Here is a 15537-nt window from a genome sequence, read left to right as displayed (position 1 = left end):
GAATAAAACAAAAACCATACAAATTGTGTGAATGCGGCAGCAACAGATCAACTTTTTTACCCAACTCTGTTGAGCGCCGCTGCTAGGCCTACAACCGGCTACCACAATCACCGTGTTGATTGCAGCGACGCGACGCCGCGCCGCGCCGGCAGGCTCATTGATGAACATAAATAATAGCGTTTTGATAAATAATATGTGATTGTTTTACTTATGTGTCTATATAGTTATTAATTTAAAGAAAACACTGCGTTTCTACAACTATTTACTTTTTGTATCAAATGAAAACAAAATTAAAACCCTTTATGAATGGTTTGAAAACCCGTGATTGAGGTTAGAAATTTGTTTTGAGAATTTACCTTGTAAAGTTGGTCACGTGACTAGTAGTTTCGGTCACGTGACTAGTAAACTTCACTAGTATTTACTAGCGGTATAAAAACGTTTATGAAACACAAATTAGTAGGACAGGTAAATACGGGACTAGTATTTACTAGACTAGTAATTACTAGACTAGTATTTTTATGAAACAGGGCCCTGGACTAAACATCTTTGGTCAAATCTTTTTATTTGCCGATGACAGCCTAATTTTCTTGCAAGGAAAGACCTGGCCCAAATTTGTCTTGTATGACAGAGCCACACAAGACCTCATGATGATTAAGAAGTGGCTAAATCAAAATGTTCTTTCATTAAATGATTCTAAAACAAAATTCATGCCTAGCCTATATCTATTAGCAAGAGTACAGACTTCAATTTAGGCAATCTCAAAATTGACGAATGTAACGATTATCAAAGTAATTCTTGTAGGTAGATGTGAAAGTATAGAAAAGGTCAACTCTTATAAATACCTAGGTGTATTGTTTGACTAACGATTAAAATGGATGGATCACGTTAATTATGTTAGAAATAAAATTAGGAAATAAATTTTTGCCTTCAAACACATGAGAGAAGTTTTGACTGTTAAGGAATTAAAAATCGCTTACTTTGCTTTTGTTCAATCACTACTTTCGTTTGGTATTATACCTTGAGGCGGCTGTTATAGGAGTATCTTGGAACCATTGAATATTGCTCAAAAATCAATTTAAAAAATAGGATTTGGGAAATGCAAACGTTACCTAACTGACGCTCTATTTAAAGAAATAGGAGTCCTCACTGTTCGCCAGTTGTACGTAAAATCAATATTAATAAACATCCGTACAAATTACAATAACATTTTTCAAAATATTTCACATATATATAATACAAGATATTCTTCTAGAGTTGGAATCACCACAATTCAAGTGAATTATACTTTTTCTACGACTAATTCATACTATGTTTCACACTTAGTCTATCGTAACATATGCAACATTTTCAGGGATTTCAATTTTTTTGATTGTGACTAATTAAAGGTATTTAAATTCCACGTCAATGATTTCCTATTCAGTTTAAATATCGACGAGGCCGATTCTATCATCACGGCGGACTACCGGCGCACTTGATCCAACCTTTGCACTGACTGACCTTGGCACTTTGTTTGGACTATCCGCAGTCGAATTTACTACTCTCCACTCCACTCCACTCCACTCTTTACCCTACAATCCGCTCATCACTCTCCACTCTCTTCACTACCCCCATTACACACGAAACTCACACACACACTCCACAAAAATCTATAAAGCGCTAGCTTACCAGCACTGTGTTCATGGAAATACATTTACTTATATAACTAAATAATAATAACAACCTATTGTCTTTTTTAATTGCCATTCCAAAAATTCAATAATTTTTCTTTTTTTCTATTTGACAGCAACTTAGCTGACGCACAGGTAGCACTGCCTATGTCTGCTAGTTCCTTTGTTTTATTGTTATTGAGCAGAGCGAGCGAAGCTCTTTGGGATCAACTTCAATGCAACAAATAAAGAAACATCACTCAATAACGGCTGAACGCATTTCAGCCAAACTTAACAAAATTACTTAGACTAATAGCTAATAGACTAATTAGATAATGCTAATGCAATTTAAAACGAACCTAAAATTTCCAATTTTTAACATTAGGCTTATGGGAATAAAGTAGCTATGACAGTTTTTTTTTGTTTACAATAAAAATGTAAACAAGAGAATCTTAAGGTATTACTGAACTTTATAGGCTTTTCTTTTAAACGTTTTTAGACAATTCCTATGATCTTAATAAACAAAAAAATTTTTTTAAGGCGCGGAATTCACTGCAAATTGTGAAAATATACGGAACTACTTTTACAATGCGCGGAGCATATTGCAGTGACTACTTAGGTACTCTTGGGCACCTATTTGTGTTGCCAGCTGATTAGAAACAGCCAATGTTAGAAATCAGGATTTAATAAGCGATATATCGAACCGCATCGACATCGATATTTAATCCGATGATACCTCACAGGTTATATTATGTTGAATTACATCGACGGTACAGTAAGTTATTACACTTTTATTAATAAAACGCAGATTGAACACTGATCTAATTTAGGCATGTGGGGAAGGTAGGTCGGGGTTTATGAGTATTCGTGACTACATTACTTAAGTGTTTTGAAGTAAGGTTAGATTAGGAAGGTAAAGTGTAGGTTATAGGTAGGTGATCGGGTTGTTTATTTGTGTTGCACCATATAATTTTTATCTTTTGGAATAGTTGGTTAAACGGGGAAACGATTTCAAAAGTGCTTGCATATGGTCTTAACAAACCATCTACAGTATTCTAGCATTGACTTTATATAAAGTCAATGATTCTAGCAAATTACTACATAAAAACCAAAAGAAAAGAACATTTGGATTTGGACCTTTTGACCATTAAAAACGAACATATAATTTATGAAATGTGAAAAGTTGTATATCATTAAATACTATTCTGTAATATTAATAATTGTTCGGCAAATCCTCATTTTATGACTCGGCTGAAATGGAATCTGCATTTTGTGAAACAGTAATTTGGTAACAATTTAGTAATTTCAAATGTTGATAACAGTAGCCTATCCTGTATAAATACTGTTATTTATTGCCAAGCCACGGACTATACATACGTCCAGTTACAACCGTAATAATAAGTAAATAATTAATTACCTGGGCTTATAGAAGTACACTTTTAACCACGGTATGGATAATTGTCTAGGCCTGTCCAGAAGTAGGCTACAAATTTCTAATTACTGTATATTATCTGCATTGTATATCTAAGGCATGTCTTCCCTTCTTATCTATATATCTAATTCCGTAAGCCCAAAATTTTACAATGAAATTGTGAGCGAACGGGAGGCCGTAGAAAGCTGGGAGAGGTCTCATTTTAAAGGTCTGGTCATGAAATTTTGGGGAAAATTATTCATTTTTCTTAATTATGCACCAAACGGTTGTTAGGGAATAAAATAATTCACATTTAAATAGCATGGGAATCTAATTGTATGTATTTTTATTTAGTGTAAACACAGCTGTGGTATTATATAGATTGAAAAAATGATAACCACACCTGAATGTGCATTATTTTGTTATTGTAAAATTGTTAGTACAAAGTGTAAATAAGATAAAATCTTTTGAACAAACAATTTGATACTTTTAAACTTAATACTTTACAATGTATTGTTCTTTTGCACAGTAATAATGTATAATGTTGGAAGACCACCACGTAGAGGTATTGTTCCTTGAAATTAAAACAACAGGCGCCAGATTTGGCACGATGAGCATCGGATGAACATTAAGTTATTCCCGTGTATAGATTACCACTTTGATTTGGTGAAATTGTGACGCAAGGCCAAATCTTCACAAAAGTTGGCATTTATTTGAAAACCCCAGTGTTTACTACCCATGGTCAACTTTATGTTGTGTTCAGCTGGGTAAGCGGCCAGATGATGTTAAAATAGTACTAGAACCAAATAAAGACCAAGGAATCGACCAAAAAGGATACTATACAACAAATGTTTTTTTCAGAGAGATTTTGTTATAGCAGCACTTTGCAATTTGGATGATGACGTTATCTTTATGTGTTTTTCTAAGTGAATTTGTCTATATTCAAAGAAATCTATATAGATATAAATAATTGTAATGAAGATTATTATTGGGAAATGTTCCTTAGTTGTTAGTTGTATTATGATTAGAAAGTTTACATTATAATCACACCGCATGTTCTTTGAAATTTTTATTTATAAACAGAGCAGACATCAAAATGCATTATGCAGGTATGCAATAAGTAACTTAGGCATATTATACATATTATAATATACAAACATGTTAAACGATAATTCAAGGTAGGGTACAAAATAATTACTAGAACATAATATATATATAGGGGCTATTGCCCCTAAAAGCCACTAGTTATTATTCTGTTTTCACTTAAATCAGCTCAATGCGATGTTTACTTATTACTTATGTTTAGGCCTACATTTCAGCCATCTTATTTTATTGTTCAATAAGTTATAGTCTTTTTGCAGTTTTTACACATTGAAATACATGATTGATAATTCAGTTAATTTTTTAGTCTTTTAAAGGTGTTTTACATTTGAGTCTTACATTAAAATAGCCCTACATTTTTCGTAGGCCTATGTCAAAACAGTAATTTCAAGATAAATTTTTGACTATCAATACAACTAGACATTCCACCCCCATGTAAAATTTGTAGCCAGCTTTTTCGTCAAAATCTTCTGTATCCAATGGCCAATGGTTTTATTAAGGCCAGTATTAAAATGTCGTCTCTAAATCGTCCTAATAATGGTAGAGGACCTACATTCCAGTTACATTACAATCATATCCTCCATCAAGAATACTTGGTATTAACAATCATAAATTATTTCCAGCAAAGAAAGCTGAGTTTAACCGATTGCAAGGGTTGAAATGAAGACCAATGTTTATGTTGCACAGTTGAATTTAAATGACAAATTTCTCCTCCTGTTGTTATACTTTAATACTCGTTTTTTTAATAGTTACTGTTTTTTTTTATACTTAAATACTTTAACCGATTGTAAGGGTGAAAAATGAAGTCCAATGTTTTTGTTGTAGGCTACAGTTGAATTTGAATGTTAAATTTCCTTTCTCTTTTTTATACTTTAATGCCCTTTTTGGATGTTAATATCAGATTCCAACTAGGCTACTGTAATATTTTCCGGGTCAAAACTACCATAATGCACTTCTGGAAGAGGTATCTGAATAACAAGATTAGTAAAAAAAAAAATAAAAATTATTATAATTTTAATCAATAAAATAAGCATTAGTACATCTATCGAATTTTTTACATTTATACAAATATCAAATCACGTTTGTTCCGCTCAACTTGCTTTCACCTCTCTGAAAGCAACCCTAGTATATTTTGGCTGTATTAAAACTCGTATGTATTTTTAGTGACAAAAGTCTCTGTCTAATATACCTACTGTATTTTATTTTACTAGGGAACCCGTGCGGCTCAATGAGCCGCCTAGTATGAAACATAACGCCGAGGAAAACCTTATGCTTAAATTCTGGTAACTTTAGTTACATCTTAGAGTTATTTGAAAACTTGTTAGAAACTAATTTTTAATATCTCTAATGGCGTCACCAAGGTTCACCTACATCATTTCTGCTCTCGATTTTAACTGATAACTTCTAATGAATGTTAAACGATCTGCCTCAATTCGAGTTAATGTTGCAACAAAGTTTTTCCAGCATTGAGAATTGGAGAACAATGTTACCTTTCTTAAGTAATTAAAGTTGGGCCATTTTATTTTTTTGATTTGAGACATCTCCCGATCAAACGAATTTTCTCCGTAGAGTAACCTGAAAAGTGGGGTGATGTCAACCATTTCATGTGCTCCATTTTTACCCACAAACTCGGGGTTACCAAACTGGACAGCCATAATCTGCTTTGAATAGGCTAAAGCAGCAACACCATTAAAAGTTGGTTAACGTAATTTTAACAAAATGTTTTGAAATATCTCGATCTGTCAGTGTCTGAAGTAAACATTTCTTGCATGCATTCATTTGATCTGACATTTAGGCAAGTTTACTTTCCCACCGTGACAACACTATGAGATTCGTATATATCTTTTCACTTCCAAAGTAAGTTGCATAGCAGAACTGGCAAATATTATTCATCTCACAAAGTGAATGTGTACATATGGATATCTGTTAGACCAGGTCTCTCTTTTTCTACTCTCCTCATACGCACAAAATATCTTATTATTAATTGTGTCCTACTACCGTGTTCAATATTTCTTCTTTGAACTTGAGGCATTTTCTGTTCTTCCAACAAAACTGATTTAAACTGTTTAACTTGGTCTTAACCTACTAAATATTACAAACATCAATATTTACTCCCAAAAAGCTACAGCTTCTTATAAACAGCTGTTTTTTGTATTAAATTTGTTCTATGTATTTCTTATGGGGAAAACCCGACCTTTGAGTGGGCCTCACGCTCTTAAGAGCAGGAATTTTAGAATTCTAAAACCTTATTGCAAAACTACATATTGAGACGAATCTTTTGACACCTCAAACGTTGAAATTGGTTCACAAATAAGGGAGGAGTTGCGTTAACAAAAAACGGCTTCACGTATTATTTTAGTGACAAAAGTCTCTGTCTAATATACCTACTGTATTTTATTTTATAATCACAGTTTGTAGCCAATGTTTTTTGGAATCCTATATATTAAAACGAAACAGGGTTTTTTTATTTCACGATTCTGAATCAACCACTTGACGGATTTTTATGATTTTTGTGTTGAAAGAAAGATCATTTTGAGAACTAGGGAATGTCGAAGCCATAATTTGAGTTTAGGATTTCAGTTTTTTAGAAATTAAGTTTAAATTTTCAAAAAGTCTAGCAGCCGACGGACAAGTTAGTCGTTTGATTTAGTGGTGGTTTAACTAACAGCTGGTTTCTAACTGCCATTGAAATGTTTATGTTACAAGTTGTTTGTATACAAAAATATTGATTGTCAGAGTTTGCCTACACACTATTTTACTTTAAAATGCAGTTTATTTTCTACCGTAAAAGATCTATGTTATCAGGAGATTGTGTAATTTTGAACTAAACATTTTAAACGTATAATCAAGTTTTGTCATAAATGCAATCCGTCTAAGTATAAGAGTGCTTAATCCTTTAAGATATAAGTGGTTTACGTGTTGATACATCTTTTTCTAGATGTTTGAATATACGTATGACTGCATACAGTACACATTTTATTCGTTATGAAAATATCAACCGGTGTAGTAGGTCTCCAGAAAACTGACCAGTAAGCTGCAGGGTGTCAGTAGAAACCAAAATAGATTCATACCATATCATAACTATCCCAGTAGTACTGTATGATTCAGAAACTTGATAAAGGGGTACATTCCAAAAGTAGACCAAAAGGCTCGGTCTCGGATGGGCTGGGCAGGCTTTGCGTGGCGGAGAGAAGATACTTCAACTTTTTAAAGTGTATTCCAAGGAGTACTACACGGTAGACGACCACTTGGAAGACCAAGTAATGAAAGATATCTTCAGACTGGTATCTTCCTGTCTTCCTGTCATCCAGAAATGGCAGGGGATTGAAGAGAACGGGAGGCCAGGATCATTTTAGAGGTTTCAGTGGCCAAGGTGGTAAAATAAGGTACGGTAAGTGATAGTAGGCCTATGCAGTGGAAGGTGGTATGTAGCTACTGTACTCAAAGCCAGTGTGTGTGAATCGGCCACCAAGTTGTAAACTAAGTTTTAATTGACTACTCGATTCCCGTACGTAGGACGGGCCAACAGCTCGTAAACTATAATATTCATTCATTTTCTAATGGATATACTAGGCTGCTACCGTGTTTCAATTAGCTAAACATACCAGCTGATGTAAACATTGCGTATTTGTATGTTTATTAATTTTGGTGATCTGTTAGCGAATTTCCCTATAGGGAAGTAGCTATTACCGTAGGTCTCATGGTAAGACCTAGGCCCGGGACCGTTACTTTTTCATTTTGATGTCCCCAGAGGCCAAAAACACCATTCGTTCAAATTTATATATATATTATGTGTGTCCGTCCGGACGATAGCTTGAGTAATTTTTTTCCGATTTTGATGAAATTTGGTTTGAAGGTGTAAGGCGGGATAAACTTGAATGAGTTCGCGAACCAGCATGTGCTTTAAGCCTGTCTTTTTTTTTTAAAAAAAGCACCAATATGAGTTGGTTTATAAGGTGAGGCTTTCAAATTTTGCCAGTTTACTACATTAACAAAAGTTATATGTAGAACACATAAGTTATCTCAGAGGCCCTATCACTACAGTAACCGTATACTTAAGTTAAGTTACTTATAAGAAATTTGTTTCTGGTGTAGGGTAAACTGAGTTGCTGGCTATAGGTATGAATTTAATTTTTATGTATTTTTCGTATTGCAAAACATGTTTTTAATATGTAGGCCTACGGAAATAAAAAAAAAACAAATCTAGCCTAACCCAATAAATTGTACAGTAGCCTAGGCCTATATTATGACAAATAATGGTTAAAACATACCTCGTCAGACAATCCTTAACATGCAGGTAGTGTCAAAGTTGCTACATATGTTTCGGCGGCTATTTAAGCATCTCCGCCATCGTCAGGCAAACAAAAGGATCCACTTGATGTGTCGTCATAATAAATAAAAATCTATAGTGATAGGCCTATCAACTACACGCACTGCTGTGGACATGGCAGGAAGCAGACTGAATGTTATGTTGTGATGTGACTTGACTCTGCGTTTTGCGGCTGTCGTCTGCGTTTTATATATATAGGTATTAATTTAAAGACAAATTTATAACTAGTCTAAACTTAACCAAAAAAGAATTATTGTTTTATGCCTAAGGAAACAAGAGAGAGCTTGTTAATCAAAACATTGCACTTGACCAAAAAATGGCCTTGGTGGTTTTGCAACCACTTATAAATTGTGGCGGCGAAAGGGTTAAGTGCCTTAAACTTACTTAAGCTAGTTTAAAATGTAGGTACTGTAACCTATTGGCAGATAGCTATTTGATGTTCCGCCATAAGGAGCCAATTTAGGGCCTAGGCTTACTTGGGCTATAGGATGTCTGACTGACTTAACACGTTGACTGCTAACGCCGACTGTCGCTAGCACTTCAATGTGGCGCGCGCCGACAAAAGTCGGACCCAGACCAACAGAAATATATTGAGTCAGTGTGAGCTTAGTCTCAGACGGAGACATTATAATCGTTGCCAGCCTGCCAGCTTAGAATGCGAGCTTTACTTTGGTGTAGGTTGGTACTAAAATTTCCCGTAAAATCTTGTTTGGCAATGCTTTTGTCCCGGTTTCAGGGTTTTTTTCTCTTCAACCCACATTACAAAGACACTGGATACGGATCCGTGCAGTGCTGCTACCTTTGGGTGTTTCAGTGAACTACATCCACTCTCGGAGTAACGCAGCACAGTCACCACTGCTCTTTTGTGATTCGCCAGACTGAGATATTTGAATGCCAATTGTGTTCGCTGATTCGGTTGCGTGCCGGGGCTTCGCCCACCACTGGGGAGCGCCTGTATGTTGTTTTCAGCAGTCATCGTGTTAAGTTAGGCCTGCTCTCTAGGCATAACTTAGGCTAAGTCTGACTTGAAGTAGCCTGACTTCTAATTATTATCCCTCCGAGTGTTATTTGTCGCTGCAGCGACTCACAAACACTGTTTACGGCGAAGGCTCTATGACTGACAAAATCGGATTGAACTGGATCGAGTTAGGTAGGCTATCGTTTTATTTGACAGATTCAGAGCTTTCTCCGGAGGTCTGTCTCTAAGCGCTTTTCATTTTAGTTCCGAAAATATTGTAGCAGACAGCTGACGTGCGTATTTTTAACCCTAGCACTCTGGCAAACGCCGATATACGGCACGAACGGCCGCGGCCGAAATGGCAACGCCGGATATATGGCGCCAATGCAGGTGTTACGGTAGGCCTATATATAAATTTTTTTTTTTTTTTACAGTTTTGTTCGCTTTTTAGGGCTACTGTTGTAATAAATAAGTTAAATAATTCAAACCAGAGTACCCAGGAATTATATATTATATAAGGTGTACGGTTTTGTACATGACCTGGGTTGGATGATTATTTAGTACTAGCGCGGGGGTACGATCAACATAATAATAGGGCTATCAAACAAAATACACAAAGTAAGCTATATAAACTATATATTTTTGGAATCAGCACAAAATTTACTACAACTTTACAATTTACCTTATGATGATAAGTCTAACCTGCACTTAGCTACACGACGGAATATAAAACATTTTATAAAAAAATTAATAACTTAATGCCCAAAATTCGGAAAAACTAAAAAAAATTTTTTGTGGTAACCATGTAAACCACCTAGCCTATATTAATATTGTTCTTTGTTTTATTCTGAACAAAATGATATATAATAATCCATAGTTATGTTGCTATTTCTAATTTTTATGATGGTTTAAAAATGATATTACATAATTAATAAAATCCCTAGATGCCAGTACAGCGTTACACTATGTACTTCCAGCTCTAGGGTTAACAGCTTGGTTAACCTCGGACCAATGACTGATGTGTTTTATTACATTTATCATTGTTTTAGTGTTAAATATCAAAAGTAGTGATATATGTGGTGCATTATAAGAAGATTTAAGTGATTTTGAAGGGCTGGTTGATGATCCTGAAGAAGTAGGTAGTGATATTGATGTAAATTATCAGCCAGATTCCTAGCTATGGTTAGGCTATGCATTCTTAGCTAAACGCTATGTACTGAAATCTGTTTTTCACTCTGGTAAATATGCATTTTAGGGTTTGCACGCGATTTTTGAAATTTTTTTTTTCATTCTACTCGAAATTTAACGCTGATTCCGAAAATGACGTTCTTTTTCCGCGGAAAACGACCATAACGCGGAAAAACGACCAAAACGACCAAAAACTTTTTTTTACCAAAACACGTCATGTGGGTACTCAAATTAACCGTAATATTAAGCAGATCACGACTATGCAAGAATTTTTTGGATCCGAGGTCAAATAAGCGAGATTTTCATGTAAATATGCGATGCTATTTTGGATTTTTGCCCTAACTTTTGTCTGTGTTAAAATACCAGCTGATCAGGATCAGCTGGTCATTATTTTATTATAATTGTTTATGTTTTAATTTAACAGGTAAAAGGGATGATACTATGCATAACCTAACTTAACCTAACCTACCCTAACCTAACCAACCTAACCAAACCTAACCTAACCAACCTAACCTAACCAAACTAACCTAACTTAACCTAACTTAACCTAACCTAACCTAACCTAACCAACCTAACCTAACCATCCTAACCTAACCTAACCTAATCAATCTAACCTAACCTAACCTAATCAATCTAACCTAACCTAACCAACCTAACCTAACCAACCTAACCTAACCTAACCAACCTAACCAACCTAACCTAACCTAACCAACCTAACCTAACCAACCTAACCTAACCAACCTAACCTAACCTAACCAACCTAACCAAACCTAACCTAACCAACCACACCAACCTAACCTAACCTAACCAACCTAACCTAACCAAACTAACCTAACCAACCTAACCTAACCTAATCAACCTAACCTAACCTAACCTAACCAACCTAACCTAACCAACCTAACCAACCTAACCAACCTAACCTAACCTAACCTAACCTAACCTAACCTAACGAGCAACATGGCAGTGCTACTACAACCAATGAATAGGTTGGTACTGAAAAATTTCCCAATTTCAAGCATATCTCCCATAATTCTCCCGACTAATTACCCATTATTTTTTACACATTAAATTACAACGATAAACCACGTTAGATGTCTCCCCCACCCAAAACCCCGAATTCCCACCTGTCCCCTAGTGAGTTGGAGTTATTGCTGGTAGTATCACGTTTTCGTGAATATCTCGCTTATTTAACCTCGGATCCAAAAAATTCTTGCATATTCGTGATCTGCTTAATATTACGGTTAATTTGAGTACCCACATGACGTGTTTTGGTAAAAAAAAGAGTTTTTGGTCGTTTTGGTCGTTTTTCCGCGTTATGGTCGTTTTCCGCGGAAAAAGAACGTCATTTTCGGAATCAGCGTTAAATTTCGAGTAGAATGAAAAAAAAATTTCAAAAATCGCGTGCAAACCCTAAAATGCATATTAACCAAATTTTATAATAGATATATTTAAAAATATCGATTATTAATCAATATTTTCAATTCGATAGTTTCAATCGATATTAGCATAGCCCAGTTAAAAAACTGTACCCGAGCGCAAACTTAATTTTTTTTTTTAATTTTCCAAAATATTTTTTTTTACCTAAGAAAATTGTTTTTAAAAAATGTTCCTTATGTTTTATATATAATATTGAAGCCCATGATTTTCCAAACAAAATTGTATATAGAACAGTATAAGTTAATTAACATTGTTTTTAAGCTTCTCAGATCCGTTTTAATAAAACCTTGCAAATGAGCAAAAAATAGGCAGACATTAAGGCCAAAACAAGGGACACTCAGAGGGTTATAGATAGGCTAACTAGCCTACGCTAGGATTTATTTTGGCCTACATATCTATAATATTAAAATGAAATATCCATCTAAAAATTACGAATGTTTTGTTTCGTCAAGACGGTTCAGGAAGTAACTTAGGCCTAGCCTCGTTTTACAAGGAAGCTTGAAGCTTCTAAGTAATCAAAATGCCGGGCGAGTGAATTTAAGGTAGGCCTCTCAAAACAAGTGTTTAAAAAGAATTATGTCAAAAATATTCCAGTATGGATGAACTTACCTATCACGAGAATCACCATCCATGTCCCTATCCATATTCATGAGAGAAAATTAATAATCTTACTATATAAAAATGGAATTATCGGTCACAAGAATAAAATACGACACCTCTCTAATGTAAAGAAACCCAGTAGAGGAGTAAGAATGATCAATCTGGGAATAATGGAGAAATCCTCCTACGCGCTACGCGGCAAAATGGCGTGTGATTGGCTTGAATTAGGTCATATTTGCATTTACAGTCCCCAGTAAATACTAAAAATTTATGAAGCATTGAGCATATATGTGGAACAGACAAAAACAAGGGTTTGACATTTTTTATTGTTCTCAATAGTTTACCCTCATTTCCATTTCCTAACAATACCTAATCTATATATATAAAATCCAATGTATGTTTGTATATTTGTATATTTGTATGTTTGTATATTTGTATGTTTGTATATTTGTATGTTTGTATATTTGTATGTTTGTATATTTGTATGTTTGTCCTTTATGGACTCCGAAACCGCTCGACATATTGTAATGAAACTTTTAGGCATTATTAAGCATTATTCAAGGATGGTTTGTGTGAAGTTTGGTGCAGATCCGTCAATAGGGCTCCGCCCCAGTGGCTCTGGAGTTTCCCATGTTAACCTTATGAGTACTCATATTTAAATGGAATTAAAGAATCTTAACAGCTGGTGCAGCTAAACAATTTGATTCTGTGATGTTCAGTAGCATTAAAAAGTTAATAGGTTTACCAACAGGGTGCAGCACTATATATTTTTTTTTAATTTATGAGAACAGCTAATTTGCAACCAAAAGGTGAGTGAGCGTAGCGAACGAACTTCAACCTGGAGGCGAGTTAGCGTAGCGAACAAGCTAACCTGAAGGCAAGTGAGCGCAGCGAACGAGCTCCAACCTAAAGGTGAGTGAGCGTAGCGAACGAACTTCAACCAGGACGTGATTGAGCCATGCGAACGAGCTCATCTTGAAAATGAACGAGCATGTGACATAAAACCACAATAGGACAGGACGACGTCTGTCGGGCCAGCTAGTTTATAATAAAAGCGATAAATTTTGTATATTGACTCGTAATTGTGGGGTTAAAGATTTAACTATTAATAATAGTCAATGGTCAAAGATAAGGGCTTATGGAGAAAATTTAAAAACAATCATACATATAAAATTCCCACATTATTCTTATAAGGTTCAAACTAAACGGTTAAGGGGAGCAGTATGCGAATACCACTCCCATGTTATTGTTATGGGAAAACATGTGATTAGATAGGTACATTTATTTTTAAAACCGTTAGAGATATTGACTTAATTTTTTTAAATTCATTCCTTAGATTGTTTTCTATGATGCTATATAAACAAGAAATTAGGTCTAGTTTTTAAAATATAAAATAAAAAATTACTAATTTTTTATTGTTTTTTTTAAATAATAAACAATCTATATATGAGGGGTTGAGAGGCCAAGGGAGATAAGTGACTTTTTAAAAAATGTTGTCATGGTAACGGGTTTTGTTAAAAAAGGGTGGAATTTCAACAAATAATTCATTTATATCCCTTGGCCTCCAAACTAAACACCTAAGAGTTGGAAGCCAAGGGGTATAAGTGAATTTATTTTTATTTTTATTTTATTTTTTATGACTCTGAAAAAAATACAATGACATTTTTTAAAAAGTCACTTATCTCCCTTGGCCTCTCAACCCCTCATATTAATTTGAAACTGTTTTTCTTTGTCACAGCTATTTTGAGAGAACGGCTGGGCGTAAAACTCGGTAGAGGCGTCTAAAGAAAGGTCTTGGTCTGTAGATGAGCCATCAAAAGAGAAACATGGTGAATTCCCTTGGGGCTCTGCCCCCGTGGCCTTTAAATTCCCATCCCATGTTATTCTTATGGAGGAAAACGGGGTTTTTGTCACAGCTATTTTGAGAGAACGGCTGGGCGTAAACTTGGTAGGGGTCTCTAAAGAAAGGTCTTGGTCTGTAGATGAGCCATCAAAAGAGGAAAGAGGTAAATTCCCTTGGGGCTCTGCCCCAGAAGCCTTTAAAGTTGCCTCTTCAGATTTGTTTACATTATGACCATATGCATAATTCTACACTTACACTACTTTTTAATGCAACAGCTGTTAATATTCAAATTGTGATTTATTGAATTTGTCAAAATGAAGTACAGCTAGTATTTGCAATGGGATTTTTCTGATTTTAAAATGGATTTTCTTCTGCATCGTGTCATGTTTTGCAATATAATGTTCTATTACCAAATCTGTGGAAAATCCTATTATCACAGTAACTCTTAAAATTATTTCTTTTGGAGTTAACTTATATCTATTGTATGGGTTGGTTTCTGCCTTTTTTACCACTTCTTGGAGATTGTACGTAGGTGATATTCGTTGGCATATTGCATCTGTAGACGAAACTTGGGTTGGTGTAATTATTAGAATGGAAAAGAGTGAGAAATCCTGGTCAATTTGATATAGGCTAAAAGTAAACTGAATTAACACTGTTCTACATTTCTTGAGCAATCATTGAAATAACCAATTTGCAAACAATGGAAACATAGAAAAAGTCATAGAACACAACCGAGTAGAAGAAATAGAAATCATGTTTTTTTAGCGAATTTCCCTATAGGGAAGTAGTAGGCCAAAAACACCATTCGTTCAAATTTTTATATATGTATATATATATATATATATATATATATATATATATATATATATATATGTGTGTGTGTGTGTGTGTGTGTGTGTGTGTGTGTCCGTGAACGCGATAACTTGAATAATTTTTGTCCGATTTAGATGAAATTTGGTTTAAAGGTGTAAAGCGGGATAAACTTGAATGAGTTCGCGAACCAGCATGATCGGACCATGGGAA

General features: G+C 34.7%; 1 protein-coding gene across 3 annotated transcripts in view; it reads right to left on the bottom strand.

Moving 5' to 3' along the window:
- The window catches only part of LOC128985364 (myelin expression factor 2-like), a 49837-nt gene extending 37004 nt beyond the window's left edge, over nt 1–12833 (bottom strand). For all 3 annotated transcript variants that reach the window (XM_054404791.1, XM_054404792.1, XM_054404793.1), the window contains exon 1: nt 12681–12833. In XM_054404791.1, coding sequence (XP_054260766.1) covers nt 12681–12721 — 41 coding nt within the window. In that variant the 5' untranslated portion in view covers nt 12722–12833. The remainder of the gene's footprint in view (nt 1–12680) is intronic.
- Between the last annotated feature and the right edge of the window lie 2704 nt (nt 12834–15537).

The sequence above is a fragment of the Macrosteles quadrilineatus genome, unplaced genomic scaffold (genome assembly GCF_028750875.1).
Source record: "Macrosteles quadrilineatus isolate MER2022 unplaced genomic scaffold, UCM_ALF_1.0 Scaffold_2__2_contigs__length_208266976, whole genome shotgun sequence".
NCBI classification, from domain to species: domain Eukaryota; kingdom Metazoa; phylum Arthropoda; class Insecta; order Hemiptera; family Cicadellidae; genus Macrosteles; species Macrosteles quadrilineatus.
This window is presented reverse-complemented; position numbering and strand designations above follow the sequence as displayed.